Source organism: Sylvia atricapilla, chromosome 1, assembly GCF_009819655.1.
Source record: "Sylvia atricapilla isolate bSylAtr1 chromosome 1, bSylAtr1.pri, whole genome shotgun sequence".
Lineage (NCBI taxonomy): Eukaryota > Metazoa > Chordata > Aves > Passeriformes > Sylviidae > Sylvia > Sylvia atricapilla.
Genome location: NC_089140.1, coordinates 68,688,105 through 68,707,269, shown reverse-complemented (window position 1 = coordinate 68,707,269; position 19,165 = coordinate 68,688,105). Strand labels below are relative to the sequence as shown.

General features: G+C 34.5%; 1 protein-coding gene across 1 annotated transcript in view; it reads left to right on the top strand.

Annotated features, from left to right (window-relative positions):
- The window catches only part of EXOC2 (exocyst complex component 2), a 127,139-nt gene that overhangs the window by 46,638 nt on the left and 61,336 nt on the right, over positions 1 to 19,165 (top strand). The window contains exons 7-11 of the mRNA XM_066325892.1: positions 678 to 758; positions 4,567 to 4,712; positions 4,810 to 4,891; positions 5,412 to 5,514; positions 8,483 to 8,601. Coding sequence (XP_066181989.1) covers positions 678 to 758; positions 4,567 to 4,712; positions 4,810 to 4,891; positions 5,412 to 5,514; positions 8,483 to 8,601 — 531 coding nt within the window. The remainder of the gene's footprint in view (positions 1 to 677; positions 759 to 4,566; positions 4,713 to 4,809; positions 4,892 to 5,411; positions 5,515 to 8,482; positions 8,602 to 19,165) is intronic.

The window sequence follows — 19,165 nt, the reverse complement described above, 5'->3', positions numbered from 1 at the left end:
TAAAAAAAAAAACAAAAAAAACACCTCCCCTCTGTTTTCCTGTTGTTTTGACCAAAATTACACAGAAACATGATAATGGTTAATGCTCCAAGAAACTCTGAAGGAGTATTTTAGGAGTGTCTTTTTAGAGATGAAAAGAAGTGATGGGGGAATATTCTAGCATTTGATTTTGGGATCATCCCAGATTCCCAGTGACTTTTTCTACCCTTTAATTTTTGGTAATTTCTTTTTTGTGACATCAGTGACTTACAAAGCAGAAGTATTAGGTGTTTAAAGTATGTGTTTACTTTTCAAAATACAAATTTTAATTAATACCTGTACAAGATGGCTAATTTGGATTATAGTTGCTAATAGATTACTCTGTCCATATGTTTTGGACATATGGACAGAAAAAAAACATGTGGGTTTTTTTCCTTTTTTCCTTAAGCATTACGGTCTTGTTCAAGAAGATACAGGAAGCCAGTGTCAAAGTAATGGTTAAAATTCTGCAGTGTCTGGCTCTGAGCCCTGTCCTCCACTAGACTCTGCTGCCATGAAGCATGTTTGTATTTTTTTGTGTCTAAAAAGAAAAATAACACTTTATTTTTAATTTTTAAAATGTTTAAAAGTGTCACTTTGATGTAATGTGTTCCCACCTATTAAAATGTTCTGCATTTTAACTAGACACTTTATTCCAGCAATCCATCAAAAACTGGAAGCGGATGGAACGGAAAAAGTAGAAGGATCCATGACGCAAAAACTGGAGAATGTACTGAACAGTAAGTTTTGTCCTTCCAGCAGCAACTATTTATGGACTTTGGACTTTCTAACAGACCTTAATATTTTCATAGGAATATTGTAGAAAGTAGAAAACGGTCTCTCATCTCTTCCCTGTTCGGTGATAGTGGTTCCAGGGTGTGATAATGCATCGTTTGAAATAAGTAGAAACGGTTGCCACAACTTTTGGCAGTGTCTGTGATAACAAAGCAAATAAATACCAAAATAAAGATGTTCTAAAGTGTTTACTTTAGATTAATTTTGGTGGCATCACAATTTTGAGTGGATGAGGAAAACAGAGGAACTCTATGGATAGAACTGTAGGAGGATGAGCTGACCTAGATACCAGGATTGTAAGTCATTCAAGTAAAGGCAGAAAAAAAACCCAATTATAAGATGTTTTAGTTACAGTCTCTTAACAGGATCTTTTTCACTTAATGTGCTGGCATTTAGACTATTTGGCATGTGCATTCTTACTAGAAACCTTTAAAAGCTGTCAGTACTTTGTTTTCTCTTTCTCTGTATTAGCTGCAAGGTTGCATTGAGAGAAATGGCTTGAATTTGCTCAGTTCGGTATGTGTTTCATCAGATCAAAAAAGTACTTTTTTTTTTTTTTTTTAAATTCTGGGACTTCTGCCAAGATAATTTTACTTTGTTTCATTGTGATTTTTTTCATAGAGGATGTTTCCCTTAGTGCTGTATCAATAAGCAGGAATGACATGCAGATAGCTGACTCAGTGTTGGAAAGTCTGAGTGTGTTTTATGAAATCAAGAAAGTGACATGGAAGTTCACTGTTTTTCTTCTCTTGTATGAAGAAAGCAGTGACTGTATGTCTGTTTATGTGTGGAGCACAAAGAAAGCAGGGGGTTTTGTGAACAGCTCTAGTTCTTTTCAGTAGGGATTCCTTGATGCTCACAATAAAGGTGTAGTTTGAACATTGTTATTCCCTCATCTTGATGTCTGAAATGAAAAAAACCCAAAGTCGAAAAAAATTTAAAATCACCAAAAAATACCACATAAAACTTCACACCTCTATATAGTGACTGTAGCGTGTGTCTATGTGTGCAAAATATTTGGTACATCTAGGTAGGAGAAAAAGAAGCATTTGCTGAAATTTTCCAGTGCAATCCTCAGTGGTCTGTATTTCGGCCGTGTCATGCACAAAGAACAGACTCCTTGGAGAGCAGTTCTTTTACTAAACTGACAGATTTTTTTAAAAAAAGTAAAACTTTAGGTCTGTGATATTTTCCTGTATACACCAATATGAGACAAATTTACCTATAATATATAATTATGGTTTCATTTGATAAATGATGGCTGAACCCTGTATGTAGACAATTCAAACTGTCTTTTTCAAGCTGGTTCTGTAGAGGAACTTGTGCCAGACACTTCAGAGTGGTTTGAAGTTTGGCTCTTCTATGAAAAGAATTGGCTGCTTTTCCTCATGATACTTTGCAAGTCATGATGGGTGGGAGGCAGGGAAGTAGGAATACAAGGATTTAGAAAGAGTAAATAATATTATGCAAAGTAGTTTAGGATCAAAGCTTTGTTTCTTGTCTGACCATTGAAAAGCTTCCATAATCCATCAGTAGCAGGGACTGCTTTCAAAAATTACTTTAATTCTTTAGTTGAATTGTGCTTTTTATGGACTGTAGGTGCATGTTTTGAGAGACAACTGCTGTTGTGTGAGCTTGGTTACAAACTCTTAACAATGAGCATGTTTTCCAACATCTGAATGTATATGTTAAGAGGGTTCCAAATTCTTGAATTGAAATGGCATGGGATAGCAAAAGAACAGGTTGGTTTTTAGCTGGAATTATAAATGTTTGGAATTTTTTTCTCAATTTAATTGCTAAACAAGCTGTTAAATTTATATTATTAAAAAACATACAGTGTCTTACAATTAATTTAATGGAGAATTGTATACTAAAGGAGGTAAATCAAAATCCTTTATGTAGTTTTTTGTCAGGCCCTAAGGCAGACAACTGTTGAATAACTAGAGTTTTATTTTGAAATAAAAAAATTCACATACTGTAGATGAATCATCCATTTTGAAAACATAGTTAGTCAATATAAGAACTGAAACTATCCATGGATGGTTCATCAGTAATAAAGAGATAAAGTTTTTTATTGTAGACAAGATTTGGAGGGATGAGGAGGGGAGAAATGTTACAATATTTTAATTCAAAAAAGATAGACCTGTTTTGCATGAAATGTTTAATTTTATTAATACATTAATAAGTCATTTCATATATTTCAATTTCTTATAAAACAGAAAAAGTACCCTTAAAAAAAAAAAGGTAGAATAATTTACCTGAATTGAGGATTTCATAAAGAGATGAAGATAGAAATCACTGTAGTCTTCCTGCAGTTGTCAATTACCTTTTAAAAAAGGTTTGCAATGAACAATTAAAAAAAACAACTTCATGAATATAACTTCAGTTCCTAGATACAGCACATTGCTTCTGGGCTGTTAAAAGAATGGACAAGAAACATGTGAATTCAAACAAAAAAAACGTTACTTACTAGAAAGATTTACAAAACAATAGTTTCTTATAACCTTGAGAGAAATCATACTTTAACAGTGTTCTGTATTTCCAGATAACTGTTTTCATTGCGCATTTCTCCTTAATGGATTAAAGTATTCTATGCTGAATAGTATGTGGTGGAAATAGATGTCCTGACAAAACTTTTTTTACATCAAGGCTTCAGATTTTCAACAAAGTTTAAACATTATTTAGATATAACAATTATTTTACAAAGACTACTTTTAACATGAGCAGGCCACCCACAGTGTTGACTAGAGAAAATGGCATGCAAGCCACCCAGTGAGACTGATGTAATTTTTTTCATCTTTGCTTAAAGTATAGTCACTAGACCAGATAATGTAGAAACTTCTACATGCAATGATCAAAAAGGCTAAAGCAGTTCCACTTTTTTTTTCTTTTGATTAATTAAAAGTAAGTCGTAAGTTGAAAAATACAAATATTCATATGCAGTGTAAGTCTTCTCTTCTATAAATGAAATTTTATTATTCTATGTTAGGAAAAAATCTTTATTAGAAAATAGAATGCTTTTTAGTTTGGATAGAAAAAGTTTTAGGATGCTATTTAATGTATTTATTGAAGAATATTTGTAGATAGTATAGAGACTTAAATACATGAAATTGTTGACCAAGGCTTCATCCGGTGTGTGATGAAGCCAGCAATAGTTTTAATGCAATGTGAAAACAATTTGTATTCATTCTATTGCAGTCACCAGCTAGTTAGACTTTTTAGTCAGAACATTGTCTTTGTCTTAACCACTGGTACTTTTAAGTGGCAGAAATACTGTTAGTAATTTTTAAGACTTGACTTGAAAACATAAAAAAATTGTTTGCAAAACCCAGTGGTAACTTTAGAAGCTCTGACATTAATTACCAAAATGAAATTATACTTTTAAAAAAATTAAAGCTTTCTATGATATTTTCTATATCCTGAGATGCATAATTTGGTTGTAAAATGTACATCTGGAGCCAAAGCAAACTATAAAATATCTGCACCAAAGCTAAGCATTTGAAATAGGAAAGAGTGATTGTTTTTAGTCGCACAGGGGTCTTACCACATTAAAATGCTAAGTGGTTCACTTAGAAATAGAATTTCAGCAGTTGTAAAATGTTAACACAGTTGAACAAAAAATATGAAAATCAGTAATAATTACTCATTTGCTCTAAAAAATCTCTAATAACTCATTAAAATAAAGAAAATGTGTTTGTGATTTCAACTGATTACTTACCCAACTTTTTCTTACTGTCACCCTTTTTGAAATAGGAGCCAGTAACACAGCAGATACCTTATTTCAAGAAGTGCTGGGTCGCAAGGACAAAGCTGATTCAACGAGAAACGCACTTAATGTTCTTCAGCGCTTTAAATTTCTTTTCAATCTTCCCTTAAATATTGAAAGAAATATCCAGAAGGTATAATACTTTAAAAATAATTTTCAATTTGCTGAAAGTAACCTTTTGACAATAGTCTTTCTCTTGACAAATGTAAATGCTTGATTTTGTTTTCAAGGGCGATTATGATGTGGTTATTAATGACTACGAAAAAGCCAAGTCCCTCTTCGGAAAGACAGAGGTTCAAGTGTTCAAAAAATGTAAGATACGGGTTATGTTATTTAATGGTTTTGGGGGTTTTTTTAACTTAAAGGCTAAAAAGCACGTAGGAGACCAAAGAGCTTTATGTGCTTTTGATACAGATTTTCACCCATATGAATTATGAATTTATAGGAGCCAATTACTCTAGGCAATATTTCTGGCAAGTTTTCTAAGTGAGATATATACTACAGAATGTGAAATCACAGCCAATTTTATTTATTTATTTAGGCTTGGTATTATTGGACATAATAAAGATGACAGTAATTAAAATGTGACTTTGAGAATCTCCCTTGTATATTGTTGGAAAGACTTGAAAGTCTAATTATCTGGTTTTGTAAAACTGTCATGTATAATATTTTCAGATGTGGCTTGCTATAAAATGATTTATATTGATTTATACTGATTTCCACATTAACTCCAGAAGTGTCTGATACCCTAGGAAAATGACAAAATTTTCAATTTGCTGAAAATGACACTGCTTAAGAACACATTGGATTTACTCCTGCTCCCTATTCCTAGATTATGCTGAAGTTGAAACCAGAATTGAAGCTTTACGAGAACTTTTGTTGGATAAGCTGCTTGAAACTCCCTCAACATTGCATGATCAGAAACGTTATATAAGGTAATCATTTGTCTGGTGCCTTCATCAGGCATATGGTGTTAAATGTGTATTTAAATGTTTCCTAAATAAGGTAGGGACTAGTTTTACTATAGTTTAAATACTGATTTTAAAGCTGTGAGTATTTTGAGACTCTCTGATTATATAAATAATGGCCATGGAATGGTAATGGATTGTTAATTGAAGGACTGAAAAACAGTTCCTGAATGAGAATAATTTATTGAAGCATAATTGAAATTTGATTTTAACTTTTTAGATCTTTGAGGCACATTGATTTTGTTGCTTTCTCTAAACTGACATATTGCAAGCTGTGTTTGAAATGACCACTCCTAGTTTGCATCCCTCAAAACAGATTCCTTATTGACTTGTTTTACACTTTAGCTAGATTTGATGTTTAAATGAAATCATCCTGAGTCAGATAACAGGGAGATCCAGATTGTTCTGTTGTTTGAAAGTGGTAATGGCTCTTTTATAGCTCAGGCTAAACAATGAAGTTCCTTTGTGTTTCATGAACATGAACCAGTTGCCCAGTTTTCATTAACATTTACAGATTTTCTGTTTTTCAGAAAGCTGATGCCTGTTGTAGGGCTGCTGAGATGAGCGGATGTAGACTTTAACCTTTCAGTCCTTAGTGCCAAACTTTAGCGTGCTCTGGAACATTTGATGGCTTATATTTAGAAAGCTTTTGAGATTTGAATGCTACTAAGGCTCCTAGTGTGTCTTGACAGCACAGTGTTTTTATCAGTTTCCTAAAAGAAGCAGACCATATGTGCTGCGAGGGAAGCATTTGTAAAATTCAGACACCTGCACGAGGTCTTGAGTGTTTTGTGTGTGCAGCAGGCCCAGTCACGGTGTTGGGGTCTTAGGTCCCTCTGCATCATGTGAGTTTATGACTACAGTGACCTCTGTGCATTTCTGTAGAGTGCTCCTCATTCTTCTGGATGCTACTAAAATGTTGTCCATTAATTGGAATTGGTTTTTAGGATGAATAGTTCAGCGTTTTATGTCTGTGAAGGCAGCACTGGCTATTCCTTTTTTCTGTGACACTTGAAGACTTTAAAGAGCAGCTGATTAATCTAAGCCAAGTCTTAGGACTTTTTCTAAGGATTCTTTGAAAGACTCATAGTTGTACATGAGGTCTGATTCTGGTTTTTTATTTGGGATTTTTTGGTTGGCTGTGTTTTATTGTTTCTTGCTTGAGTTTTTGGGGTTAGTTGTTTTGGTTGGTTGTTTTTAAGGTGTTTTGTTTTCTAGCCTCTTACCTTGAACTACTGAATCTAAAAATACTCCAGCCTATCTTAAAGCAGGCTGTGTTAATGTAACCAAATGTATTCGACATGTAGAAGTATAATAAAGAAGAGCAGGGAGTGGATGAATGTGGAATAATTTAGTTCCAATGAATCAACAGAATCCCAGCCTACAACATTGTTAGATTAGTTTCACTACTTTAAATATACATGGGTATATTAGTTTAAATTTTCTGAAGGTAAGGTATGAAGTAAATTTTCTTCAGGGGATTTCAGTAAAAATGAAGCTAACAAAATCCAAATTGCAAAATAGTTTGCATTAACCCTGCTGGTTTTATAAGGGTTTTTTCTTCCTTGATACACTTATTTTGTATGTCTCTGAAGCTGAAGGCTGGCCAAGACCTAAAATGCTGTCGTTTTCTCCTTCAGATATTTAATGTTTATAATTAGGGTTGAATTCATATTTTCCTCTTATTATATGAGGTATTTACACTGCTAATTATTTTATAATGTTTAGAAATAGTTTACCACAGCACTTAGCAGCCAAGTAGATGTATGTATTTCAAGACCAGTGGTAATTTTTTAAGTTTTGTGCCTAAGAAAAGACTAGAGTCCCCCATAACACTGAAAAGGACTTGAGCTCATAATTTATAAATGTCACCATGTAAAAATGGTTAATTGTGTAATTTTCTCATCCATCCAACCAATCCTGCTTTGACAGTTTATTTTTTGTTCAAGTGCTGCAGACGTTGTCAAAGAAGACAGAATTCAACACAGTCCTAATTAACATTAGGTATTATTGCAGTAAAACTGCTTTTGTGAGAGAGTAAACATTCCCTGCACTGCTTAAGATAATATATCAGTATAGTTCACCTTAAGTATCTTGACTTTTTTTAATCTGTCCCAAGTCTCATTAATACAGAATATAACAGAGTGCCTTAAACAATAGAGCAGCTACCACTTTTTGAAAATACTGTTTTGAAAGTACTGTTGTCAGATAGTCTTGAATGCCATACATGAGACTACATTCCTTTTGTGTTCTCTTCGAAATCGCAACAGCTGGCTTGTAATACTCCTCTCTCTCTAAAGAGAGACAGTGTTTTGCTTCTGCAAATTACAAGTCACAATCCTTTTTGTTATCTCTCCCTCCTCTTTTTTTTTTTTAGACTGTATGTGGACAAAAAAAACACCAGACCAAAACAAACAAACAAAGAGACAACCCAGGAGCTTGATTTACATATGTTTCTGTATGCATGTGCTAAAATTAATGAGTCGCCAGAAATTAATTCCTTCAGTAATTGCTTGTTAAGACTACATGATGAATCATACACAGTAGGAAGAAAAACACTGTATTTTATGTGCTTGAGATGCTATCACTGGTTCCACTCAAATCTGAAGCACCAAACTGCAACCTTGCAGATGAAAAAGTTTGGTTTTTTGCCTACTTTACTAGAGACACAACTGGAAATATTTCTATAATATAAAATATTTCTATAATACAAAATATTTCTATAAAATATTTTGGTGGAATTTTGCTGCACTTATTCAAGAAGGGAGAACGCAAAACTTCTGTTTGCAGTGGATGTGAGTATATCTTAATTATTCTTGAATTCTTAAAATTGTGTAAGAAAAGAAAAAGAATTTCATAGCACATGCTTGGTCTGTTTTAAAGAGGCCTTCAGTGTGTCAAGTCAGAACTGTGATTTTTGGACTGGATTTTACAGATATCTCTCTGATCTTCATGCGCCTGGGGACCCAGCTTGGCAGTGCATTGGTGCTCAACATCAGTGGATTCTGCAGCTCATGCACAACTGCAAGGAAAGCTATGTTAAAGAGCAAAAAGGCAAGAATACATTTTTATTTCACCTTTAGTTAGCTAGCTATATATATATATATATATGTATGTATGTATGTATGTGTATTTGACATTTAGGAATTTGGCATTGCCTTTTATTTGATTCTAGTGTACAGAGGATATTTTTCTTTTTCCCCATCAATTTAGATAGCTTTTTACAAAGTTGAGTACTGACTTAATTTTTGTCTTTACTCTGTTATGAAAACAAAACAGCAGTTGGAGTTTTCTCCTTGCTTAATTTATAACTTTTAAGCTCTTTACATGGGAAAAGCATTACATTTCAATCATTATCCATGGCCTTCTTGAAACATTTCTTTGAGGTCATATCAAGTATGGACTGTTCTCTGAATCTGCTGGTTAAATTTCTTTGTCACAACATATTCTGTTAGTGTATGGATACATGGGACATTGGGGCACAGTGGAATAATACTTAATTCCTTGACATGTATGAATGGTACTATGGAGTTGTCTTCTCTCTTTGTGTGCAGTTTCAAAATTAAGGTTACGCTGAATCTGAACATACCTGTGAGCTGCGCAGAGGGGATATTTAGGCCAAGTTATTATTAAGACCAATATGAATACATAGTTACATTGTGTCTTTGAAACCTTGCTCCTCAAAAAAAAGTGTAGATATTGCTTGCAGGTGTGGTGGCCACTTAGCTACAAATTAACATAGTCTATCATGTTAGCCTACATATAAAAAGCTTTCCAGCAGGTGGAAGGCTGCTGGCCTGACATTTCTAGTCGTAAAATCTGAAAACTGGATTTTCAGATTAAGAAACAGGAGCAGTGCCTTATTTCTCAAGAAGTCTTACAGAGTTTGCTGCCAGTTCTGAAATGAATGGGCGTATTGGAATCTGGCATCCCTTGGCTCATAGGTAACTCCCATGTTTAGTGTTCGTGTATGCATATCCCAAGCCAAATAAGGTTTTTCATTCTGAGAAACTTACTGAGTTGGAGCTGTTGTAGAAATGTGCTGTAAATTTTCTGCAGAGGCTTTAACTCTCTGTTGCAGAGGTTGTGACTTGAGGTATAGAGTTCATGGAGTGCATCACTTGTGACAGCAATGTCAGTAAGTTTTAGCTTAAACATGTGCGCAGACCATCTTTGTTCCATTACATGGTGTGAAGTGCTGTGGAACCAGCTGGAATGCCACACCATTTTCTTGCCATCTTGGTCAAAATTCAGAACATTTCCAAACCTCCCCCCATCTTCTTTCCTTGTCAAAAGCCCTTATGAGGCGCTGCCACCAGTCTCACAACATTAAGTTATCAAGAGGAAAACTAACTTGTGAGAACAGCCATGGTTAATAATTGTAAGCGTCCTTCTCCTCTCACTTGCAAAATTTTGCATGGCCATTTTCCAGCTTTTTAGCAAGGAAAATAGAGACATGATGATACTTAGTACTTGACACTTTTTGTTTTAGTAGTCTATATAATTTTGATATGCAGGCTCCAGTGAATGAGTGGAAAATGTGTCTAAATTCCTAGATTTGCCTTGAAAAATCTCAACATGTTTGGTATTTTTCTTGCAAGAAAGCTGCTTACCTCAGCCTTAATGTCAAAAGGGCCATTGTGATAGAGCTTTGTTTGACTCACAGAAGAGGGAATTTAAATAACATGAACGCCTAGTAAATGCAAGTATCAATAGGTGATATTTTCTGCATGTATGAAAGAAATGCTAACAGCTGCCTAAATTCCAATTGTTTTCTTCCAGCTTTCTCTGTGGTGTTCCACTGATTATAGTTTTTTTTTCAGATTTTAAAATACTCAAGAATCAATCCTAGCTGATTGAATTTCTCACTTAGTATCTAGTAGGGCAAAGAAAAGTTGCTAAGCATGATTTTTACTTTCCATAGGTCTTTAATTTTGGCATATGCCAAGTGGGAGAAGGAAAAAAGAAAACTCAGAAGGATTGACTTTAACTGCCAAGTATAACAATGCTTGTTGTGATTGGAGGCATGGCATGCATTTTAATCTACTTTAATAGATGTATGCTTTTCAAACAGGGAAAGTATGGAGATCTGCTCAGTTTGGTTATGCAAAACTGTGGGATCTAATCATCTTAAACAAGTTAGAAATGTTATTTATATGTTCATAAAATTCCTAGGCTCTTTTTAAGATAAAGTAATGATAAATTTTCAGATATTTAAGTCTTCCACTTAACACATGCTTCAAAAAAAGATTTACTTTTTTGTTTATCAAGCATTTGGAGGAAGAGAAGGGTCATAAGACTGGTATTCTAATGAAAAGGGTGTTAAATTTTTTCTAGATTTCCATTGTTTCTAGCAGATGGTAGTCTTCATATTATGAATGCTGGAACAAGCAATTGTAGTCTCACCTTGAGCATACCAGCTATTTCTGGCTATTCTTACCTTAGTTCTTTTGCCAACTGAATCTGTGGGTTCAAACTGATTGAGTCAAAACTTTTCAGCACAGTAAACTTCAACCTCAGTAGCAGATTGTATCTATTTTTATGTTTCTGTAAAATTTTTCACCTTTCAGCTGAGCTTGTGCCAAAACAGTTTGCTGCTATTTTATTAGTTTTGAAAGGAGAACTGTGCTCTGAGTCATTACACATGGCTTTTATTACTTTAAATAGGTTTGGAATTAGACAAACTCTCTGCTTTTCTTACCTGGGTAAGGTTGGGTTTTTTTAAACCATTAGACATTTTGGACAGGATTTTTGCAGATGATTGTCAAACTGCAAATATTCTCAAAGAATTTATTTGCTGGCCCTGGTATATTCAGGAAGGGAAGGCTAACACTGCGATTATTTGCTAAACAAGGCAAAACACAATCCTAAGCAAATTCTAAGGAGAACTTACTCCAAATTTAGTCATTAGTATAAGTCAACACTGTATTATATAAGACAAAATTGTTCCAGTTGTCTGCACACAACTAGAAGGCTGACCCATTAGTCATTACAACTGAAATAATTTCACTTTCTTATACAGAAATAGCATCTTCTCCTATTGTCTGTAAGAGGTTTTGACTTATCCAGGCCAATAATAATGGCAATCAGGAAAAGTCCCCAGTACTGGCAAGAAGTAAGTCTAGTTCTCCACATCCTCTCTAGGGTCCTCACCTGATGATTGCCCTCTTGTTAATAACTTCTAAGGGTCTCCAAATTGATGGACAAGAATGAGCTGATGTAGATGCCAAGGTATTGGAATGTGCTATCAGAATTTTGTGTATTAGAGATATGTTTAAATACAGGTTTGTTTTAGGTTGATATCTAAGTATGTATTTTTGATCTAAGTGTGAATCCTTTACTACTATCACAAGAATAAAAAAAAAAAAAACCAACACCTTTGGGTTTGTATATTACTGGAGATGAACTCCATTTTGTAAGAAATACTCAGCAATTGAAATGATGACCTAGTTAGACAAAATATAATTTAATGTCATAGCATGGTGCGGTGTCTGATGCAACCTGAAAGAAGAAATGGCGTCAAATTTGCATGACTGTAATGATCTTGGGAGCTCTTTCTCGGATTTTATTTCAGGGGTCAGCAGAAATCCTGTGTGTTTCCAATACTGTCTGTTTCCAGTTAATCCAACTTGTGTTAATATTATTTCTAAAAACTGAAAGGGCATATCCAGCTATGCTAAGCTTTGTCAAATAATTTGGCATTGTGACTTAAAAAGCTGACAACTGCCAACGGTAAATTGTTTAATTGAATTTTCCTTTGATTATAAAAGACATTGATCATAATACATGTAGTAATCTGATCATTAATTAATTGGTTGCATTTATTTCAATGGGTACAGGATGGAGAATTCTCTCAAGTCCTGTATATGAAATATATGGAGCTCTACCTCTGCTTATGTAAATATATGTGCTTGTAAATATATGGATTTACTGCATTAAATAGAAAACTTAAAATGCTATCTGCCTTATTTAGGGAAAAGGCAGTTGTGCTCCTTTATTGTTTTTGAAACTTTTTTTTATGGTCACGCGGTTTTCCTGAGGCATAGATGAGTTTGTGTTATCTGTCCAGTCATTTCCCACTGTTTTTTCCACTGAAGGACTTCAAGTAGGTAAAGCCAGTTTGCTACTGCTACTTAGTATGTAGCTATGTTAAAGAGAAGGAGATGCATGACACAGAAATGGACAAAGAGCATTTTTTTCAAGCCATGAATATAAAGGTTACCATGGAAGAGCATATGCTCACCCAGAACAGTATTTATTAGATCTCTAGTGAGAAATATTTGAAAGACAAACTGAATTGTGCTGGTATTTTATGCCTTCTATTGGCTAAAGCCCAAATTCCTGCTTTTGACCTTTGATCTTATGATTTGTAGACATCTAGGGACTTTCAGTTCTGGTACCTGGATACTAAATTGTTTCCTTCAGTTAAGATTTTACATATTTTTAAATTGTAACTGTACTTGGCAAGTCCTCTATTATTAAAGCATAATTGTAGTTTTTCAGTATGGTTTATGCTTCCCAGATTTGTTGGAGTGCAGGAAACATGGAGAACATAATGACATAAGATGACATGAAAATAAATGTAAATAAATGAGGTTTAGTTTAAAATTTTCCTGAGGCACTGGGCAGATAGCCAAAAGGAGTTAAGCAATGGGATTCTTAATGCGAGTATCAGGGATAGAAGCTGTGGAGGTTAAGACTCTCCTCTGTGTGGCCAGTGGTTATTTGCTTAGACTTTAATAGTGGCTTAGTAGGTTTCATGATCCTTTGAACTAAAATGGCTATGGACTCCCATCCAGTTATCATCAAACTGGCTAAGAAATCCTTCATTTCTTAGCAGGTTGTTGCAAACTTTGTCAAGTCTCACTCCTAGAAATTCTTACTGAAACCACTTTTGCCAATACCTTTGATGTTGATTCGTTGAGTGACCTAAATCACTCATCTGTGACACAAATCTTTGATATTTTATTTCATATTATTGCAAATAGGCTACCTGTTAATAGCTAACCTGATTAGAAACTAAAGCAGTAAATGAAAACACTGACATGGTTGTAGTGTGATCTTTCTGCTGCCCTTTGGTTTGCAAAATATATAATACACAACCTATTAAAGTTACCAGCATGGAGCCAGCTCTCCAAACAGAAGTATGATAGTACAGTCACTGTGATTTTTTTTTAATTATTAATCATTATTTTTTTAGTTCCTACTGCTGAAGAAAAGTATAATTTTTGCAGGACTGAGTATGATGCACAGCTCTTCAGACATTGTAAAAAAGTTTGCAGGATTTTTCTGTGCCAGAGTAACAGCAGCTGTACGTGGTGTAAAAGAGAGAAATGGATGCTTAGACCATGTTGCTTTTTCTTCTGTACCACACTGAGATTCTATTCACCTTGCAATGAATGATCCATCTTTGTTCGATCAGACATGCCGGCAAAGCTTGTGTCAAAAGGGCCTTTTCAATTTGTTATCCTAGCAGCTGGTTCTCTTCCATTGCCTTTGCTTACTGTACATCTGGAAGAAGAATTCTTGCAGCTGGGAGCCATTTCATGTCTAAACCACATCCCCTGTCCATAGCAGAAATACCCTTTTGACAGCAGATGTCAAGCAAACTCTTAATGGGTTATTAATTAAAAAAAAAAAAAAGTCAGAGAGAGAATAAAAATTGATCAGTACAAAAATTGATAGCAGATTAATTTTCCTCTTTTACTATCTCTATTTGTTTGTTTGCTGTAATTTAGAAATTTTAGTAGAATCCAGCATGTTCAGAAGTTCAGAGGACATTCTTATTTTATGTAATACTTTAAATAATACTAAAATACTATAAACAGAGTAACTATTGGGATTAAAAAGCAACACAGGTAGATTAAAATCAAAATTTTTAAGATTATTATTATGAATGGAGGTAGATTGAAACTCTTCAGTGGCCAGAATTTTACCTTTGTGTCTGCTCCAGTCTTCAGTAGTTTTTCAGACAATTGAGTTAAAGTGGGTTTTTCCAAAAGTGCTGATGATCTTAATGTCTGCTGGAGCTAGTAAAATGAAGTAATTTTTATTTATGTTCTGAGCTTAAATGCTTGGCTGTTGTTTCAAAAATTTTTGGCCTGAAGGGCTGACAATAAGGCGCATCCTTAGGCTGTAAAATACTTAGAACACCACTAGAATAGGTCCAGTTACCCTTTATGTAGAAAACTGATAAACAGTTTCATTATAAATGCATTTACAGTCATGAACACTAGCCTTAAGATTTAAAAAAAGCATTCATTTTTAAATATCTCCCCAAAACATTTTTTCTATTCATTTTTTTCTATCACAATTTTTTCTATCATTTTTTCTAGAAAAACAATCCGTTTTCTTCTCGATCACTATAAAAGATAAAGTTAGAAAGAAAAAGTACTTAAGCAAGAATAAAACACAGTAATTCATCTGCTGAGCAGGTTAATTTTTCAGTAATGTCTCCTGCTTGCCTAATTTCTTGCCTAGACAAATTGAAATTCTCCATGCAGTGTCCTTGAAAGGAATCTTATCCTGGTAGTGCCGGTGCAGGCTCCAGGCACCGTGTGTTTGGTCAACAAGCAACAGTGGGTGGTCAGGCTGGAGCACAGGACAAGGGCCCGCTGTGCACAGGAAAAAATGTTCAAAGGTGTTTAAGGCTGGTAAGGAAGTCTGCCTCCCTTCAGAGAGTCAGGAGGCTATAGATCAGCCCTCCTTCCCTCCCTATTGTAGCCTGTGAGAAAATTCACTGTAAGATATATAATGGGCGAGAAAACACAGTAGCTGTATTCACCTGGTTGCACATCTTGTAGGGTCTTTTTTTTTTTTTTTTTTTTAATTACTCTTGCTCATATACATGATGTGTGTGTTGTAAGTACATCTCCATGTTGTATATGAGCAAGTCTGTATAATGGCTGACATTTGACTTAATATGGAAAATCTCACTGAAAAATTACTTAACCTAAGACTGGTCACTTGTTAATAATTTTCTTTTTCACTGCAGGAAGCACTGGCACAATGTTAATCCCCTGATCACCAGTAGCTTTTGTAAAAATCTTTACTGGAAGTTGTGTGATTGATGCAGCAGGCTGGCAGGATTGCAGAGTAGCTGAGGCTGGATTATCGAGGGAGGCAGGAGATGTGTGACTTCTTCAAGAAACCTCTGCCTGCCAGACCTCAGAGAGGGGAAAAAATCCAGGCAGTTGTGGAGCAATGGATATTGCAGAAAAAGTTTTACACTTAGTTTGGTAATAATTTAGGAATATGAAAGTAAAGCAGCTTTTAAAATTTTAAATCATTGACTGGTTTGCATATATTGGAAAAATTTATTTTAGGCAAATTTCATGTCAATTTTCTTTTTAATGGAGGTTGTGACAAACTGCTTGCCAAGAGCTTGCACGTAACAATCCAAAAAATGGGGTTGATGTTTGGACATGAGCTATAGAAGTACCGTGTGGTATGATAAACCTGAAGTTAGGGGTCAGTGCAGGTGGCTTTTGATTTACAGAGCGTTAGAGAAATAATATCAAAAAGAATTGTGCTTTTACTGTGTTCTTCAGAGTCTTATTTTGGTGAGATCTTACTGCACTAGAGCAGAAGAGTGAACGAAACCACTGAAATATTTTTATTTCACACAGCCTCTGAATGCGCATCTTCAAAATACCTGTGCACAAAAAGTTGAAACCCACTAAAATCCCTTAAAAAAAATTAAAGCAGTTCTTAGACCCTTAAAACTTCATATTTGGTCTTTTCATGATTATATAGTTGTAATAAGGCATTAATTATACTTTTGTCTTTAATGTTGGGTAGAAGAAGAGAATGGAGTACATTTATTTTTCCTGTGTTTCCTTTGTTAAATATACACTTGGCACTGGAGTCACTGACAGATAATGCTCCATGTAGATGCTGTATTTTGGAAAAAAAATACTTCTGTAGCTTCAAAGATGCAGTGTATTTTCTAAAAGTAAAGATCTACCGGGAATATTTTTTTCATGTTGTTTATACTTAAAAAACCTATTAACACAGTAAAAAGTTAATTTCTCAAAACTTTAAATTGTTGCTGCATTCAGGATCAAGGAATGTAAAAATAGTACACAAATCAAATGCTGAGTGGGCAGTAAATTATTATTTGGTTAGTTTATTTAGGTTTATAAATATTATTGTCTGCAGTCCCTGCTACTATTAATTCATTGTATTACATTGTGCTGCTAAATTTAAGCTGCTGGCTCCAGAGAGCGAACAAGTTGGGATAGAAGAAAAATTGTTTGTAAGTTAACTCTCACTTTTTTTACAAGATTTATGCGTTAGTGTGCAGTCTTCAAGCGCTATCTTCTGGTAGGGCGAAAACAAGATCAGCTTTGCTAATGTAGTCCAGATGTTTATTAGTCCTGAGGGTATATGTGCTGTTGTAGTTCCCTGCTGCTGTGTTATACTTGCTTGTAATGCTAGACAACCAATTAAAAAATTAGTTCATGTTAAACTTTCTTTTCCTGGTATGCCAGCAAACTGATGATGTGGTTTTTCTGGTGGAACAAGAGAGTATTCTTTACATGTTTTCTGTTACTGGTGAATATATAAACCATTCGGGCTGCGTGGGCTTAGTGCATCAGCAGCAATACAGCTACCTCGAGCAAGTGGTTTTAATTGAACTAATTCACATTAAGGTGTTTTGGTAAGTGTGTCTGTTTTTCTTAATTCTGAGGTTTAATTGGCACTGTCATTTTTAGAGAACATCTGTTTACAAGACATTCCTTGTATTAACACGCTGTCTGAATGCTGAGAACTTGAATTCTATACAGAGAGATCAGAGGGATTTTGTTGTTGTTGTTATAGATTTTATGAAAATAACATTGCTACACTCTTGCCGGTGTTCTTGTAATAAAATGTATTTTAAATCTGCAACAATTTTGACTTGGCCTTCTTGACAATTTTTTTTTCCAAATAAAATGCAAATATGTTGAATGTCACTCAAATGCTCCTGAAATCCCAGGAACTATTTGAGACACTTAGATTTTCTTCGAGTGTTCTACAATTTTCTTTTTATTCTGTGTAGAATTTCTGTATGATAATGGAGAGATATATATATTAATCTGAAGAGGAATTAATTTGTTTTGGTTTTACTTCATTCTGTAAGGTGGCTGGATTATTTTTCTGGATGTTAATTACTGCAAAGCTTTGGTTTTTTGCTTTCTCATTATTGTGCATTTTAGTTCTTTCAAAAGGAAAAATCTTTCCACAAATTCTTGTTCAAACTCACTGTAGATCTTGTCTGTGGTGAGAGTGGATAATACACTTAAATCACTGCAGCAGGTTCTGTGTTGCTGAAAACTTGTCCATTTTAAAGCTGTCATAAAGATGAGTTGTGTTTAATAAGTTATGTAGGAGTTAAATAGTGAACAGAATCGTAGCACAGCCTGAAGATAGGAGGACTGAGTTCACTGAGTCAGTTAGTACACTGTGTCTATCACAATGGTGAATGATGTAACAAATTTGGTCTATTTACCTATGTGTCTTATACTATGAACAGTAAGAAGATCAGTGGAAGAACTAGCAGTTATTTTGGTAATGATAATGCTGCAGTGAAAGGCCATAGGAAATTTCTTTAAAAGCCTTTAAAGAATTATAAGAGAAAGAGCTTCTTTCAAAATGAACTAAAACCCAATACTGTCACCTATTGGAAGTTTGTGATAAGTTTCACAATACTTTATGTTGCTTGTTAAGCCCCAGCTGTTGAAGTAAAAAGATTAGGTGTATCTTTATTGCCATGTTGCTCTGACACCAGAATAAATGTGAGTAGTTTTTGCTTTGTGTTATTCCTGAATCTGAGTATTTCAGTGTTACAGCTGGTGGTCATCCTTTGTGACCTTCCTGTTATTTTAAGTGGATGTAGGTAATCATTGGAAAAGTTCAATGGTATGAACTCAAATGCTGGCATTCTCAGTACAAAATTCAGCATGAATTACCAGGGACAGTATGAGAAAATTCTTTTTTTTGCATTGAGAACAATCAATCACTGAAGTAACCTCCCCAGTGATGTCGTAAAGTTGCCATCACTGGAAGTTTTCAACATTGAACTAGATGGGGTGCTAGATAATCTCAGCCTGCACCCTTTACTGTGAAAGGCTGGACTTGGTCTTCTGAGATCCTTTCCAATGTGGGCTGTTCTATAATTCTGCAAATTTTGATTTAAGTTTACTTGTTATAACTCAGGTGAGCAATGCTGAGATTTTTGATGGCTGTTTTTCAGAACTGTATATAAGATGAAATGCATAAAGCAGAAATTTAGACTTTAAAGAAGTTATTGGCAGTGCCACAGTACATTAAAAAATTATCATAGTCCTCTTATTCTTCTTATATGGTTATTTTGCAAAATGCGTAGTAGACTCTAAGTATCCACCTCCCTCAGATTAGGTCCTTGCTTAGAATTGTGAATAGTGACCTACATGTGGACAGGCACCCAAAGTTAAAAATAATTGTTTGATACACTGGAAAATAATTTGTGGGTTTGTACTCATGTATAAATAAGGACATTTACAAAGGACACATGCCATTAGTTCATCTGATTCCTGATGGATGCACTCTCTTTGTACTGCCTCTACAGAGTTCAGGTAGCTAAGTAATAGTTGAA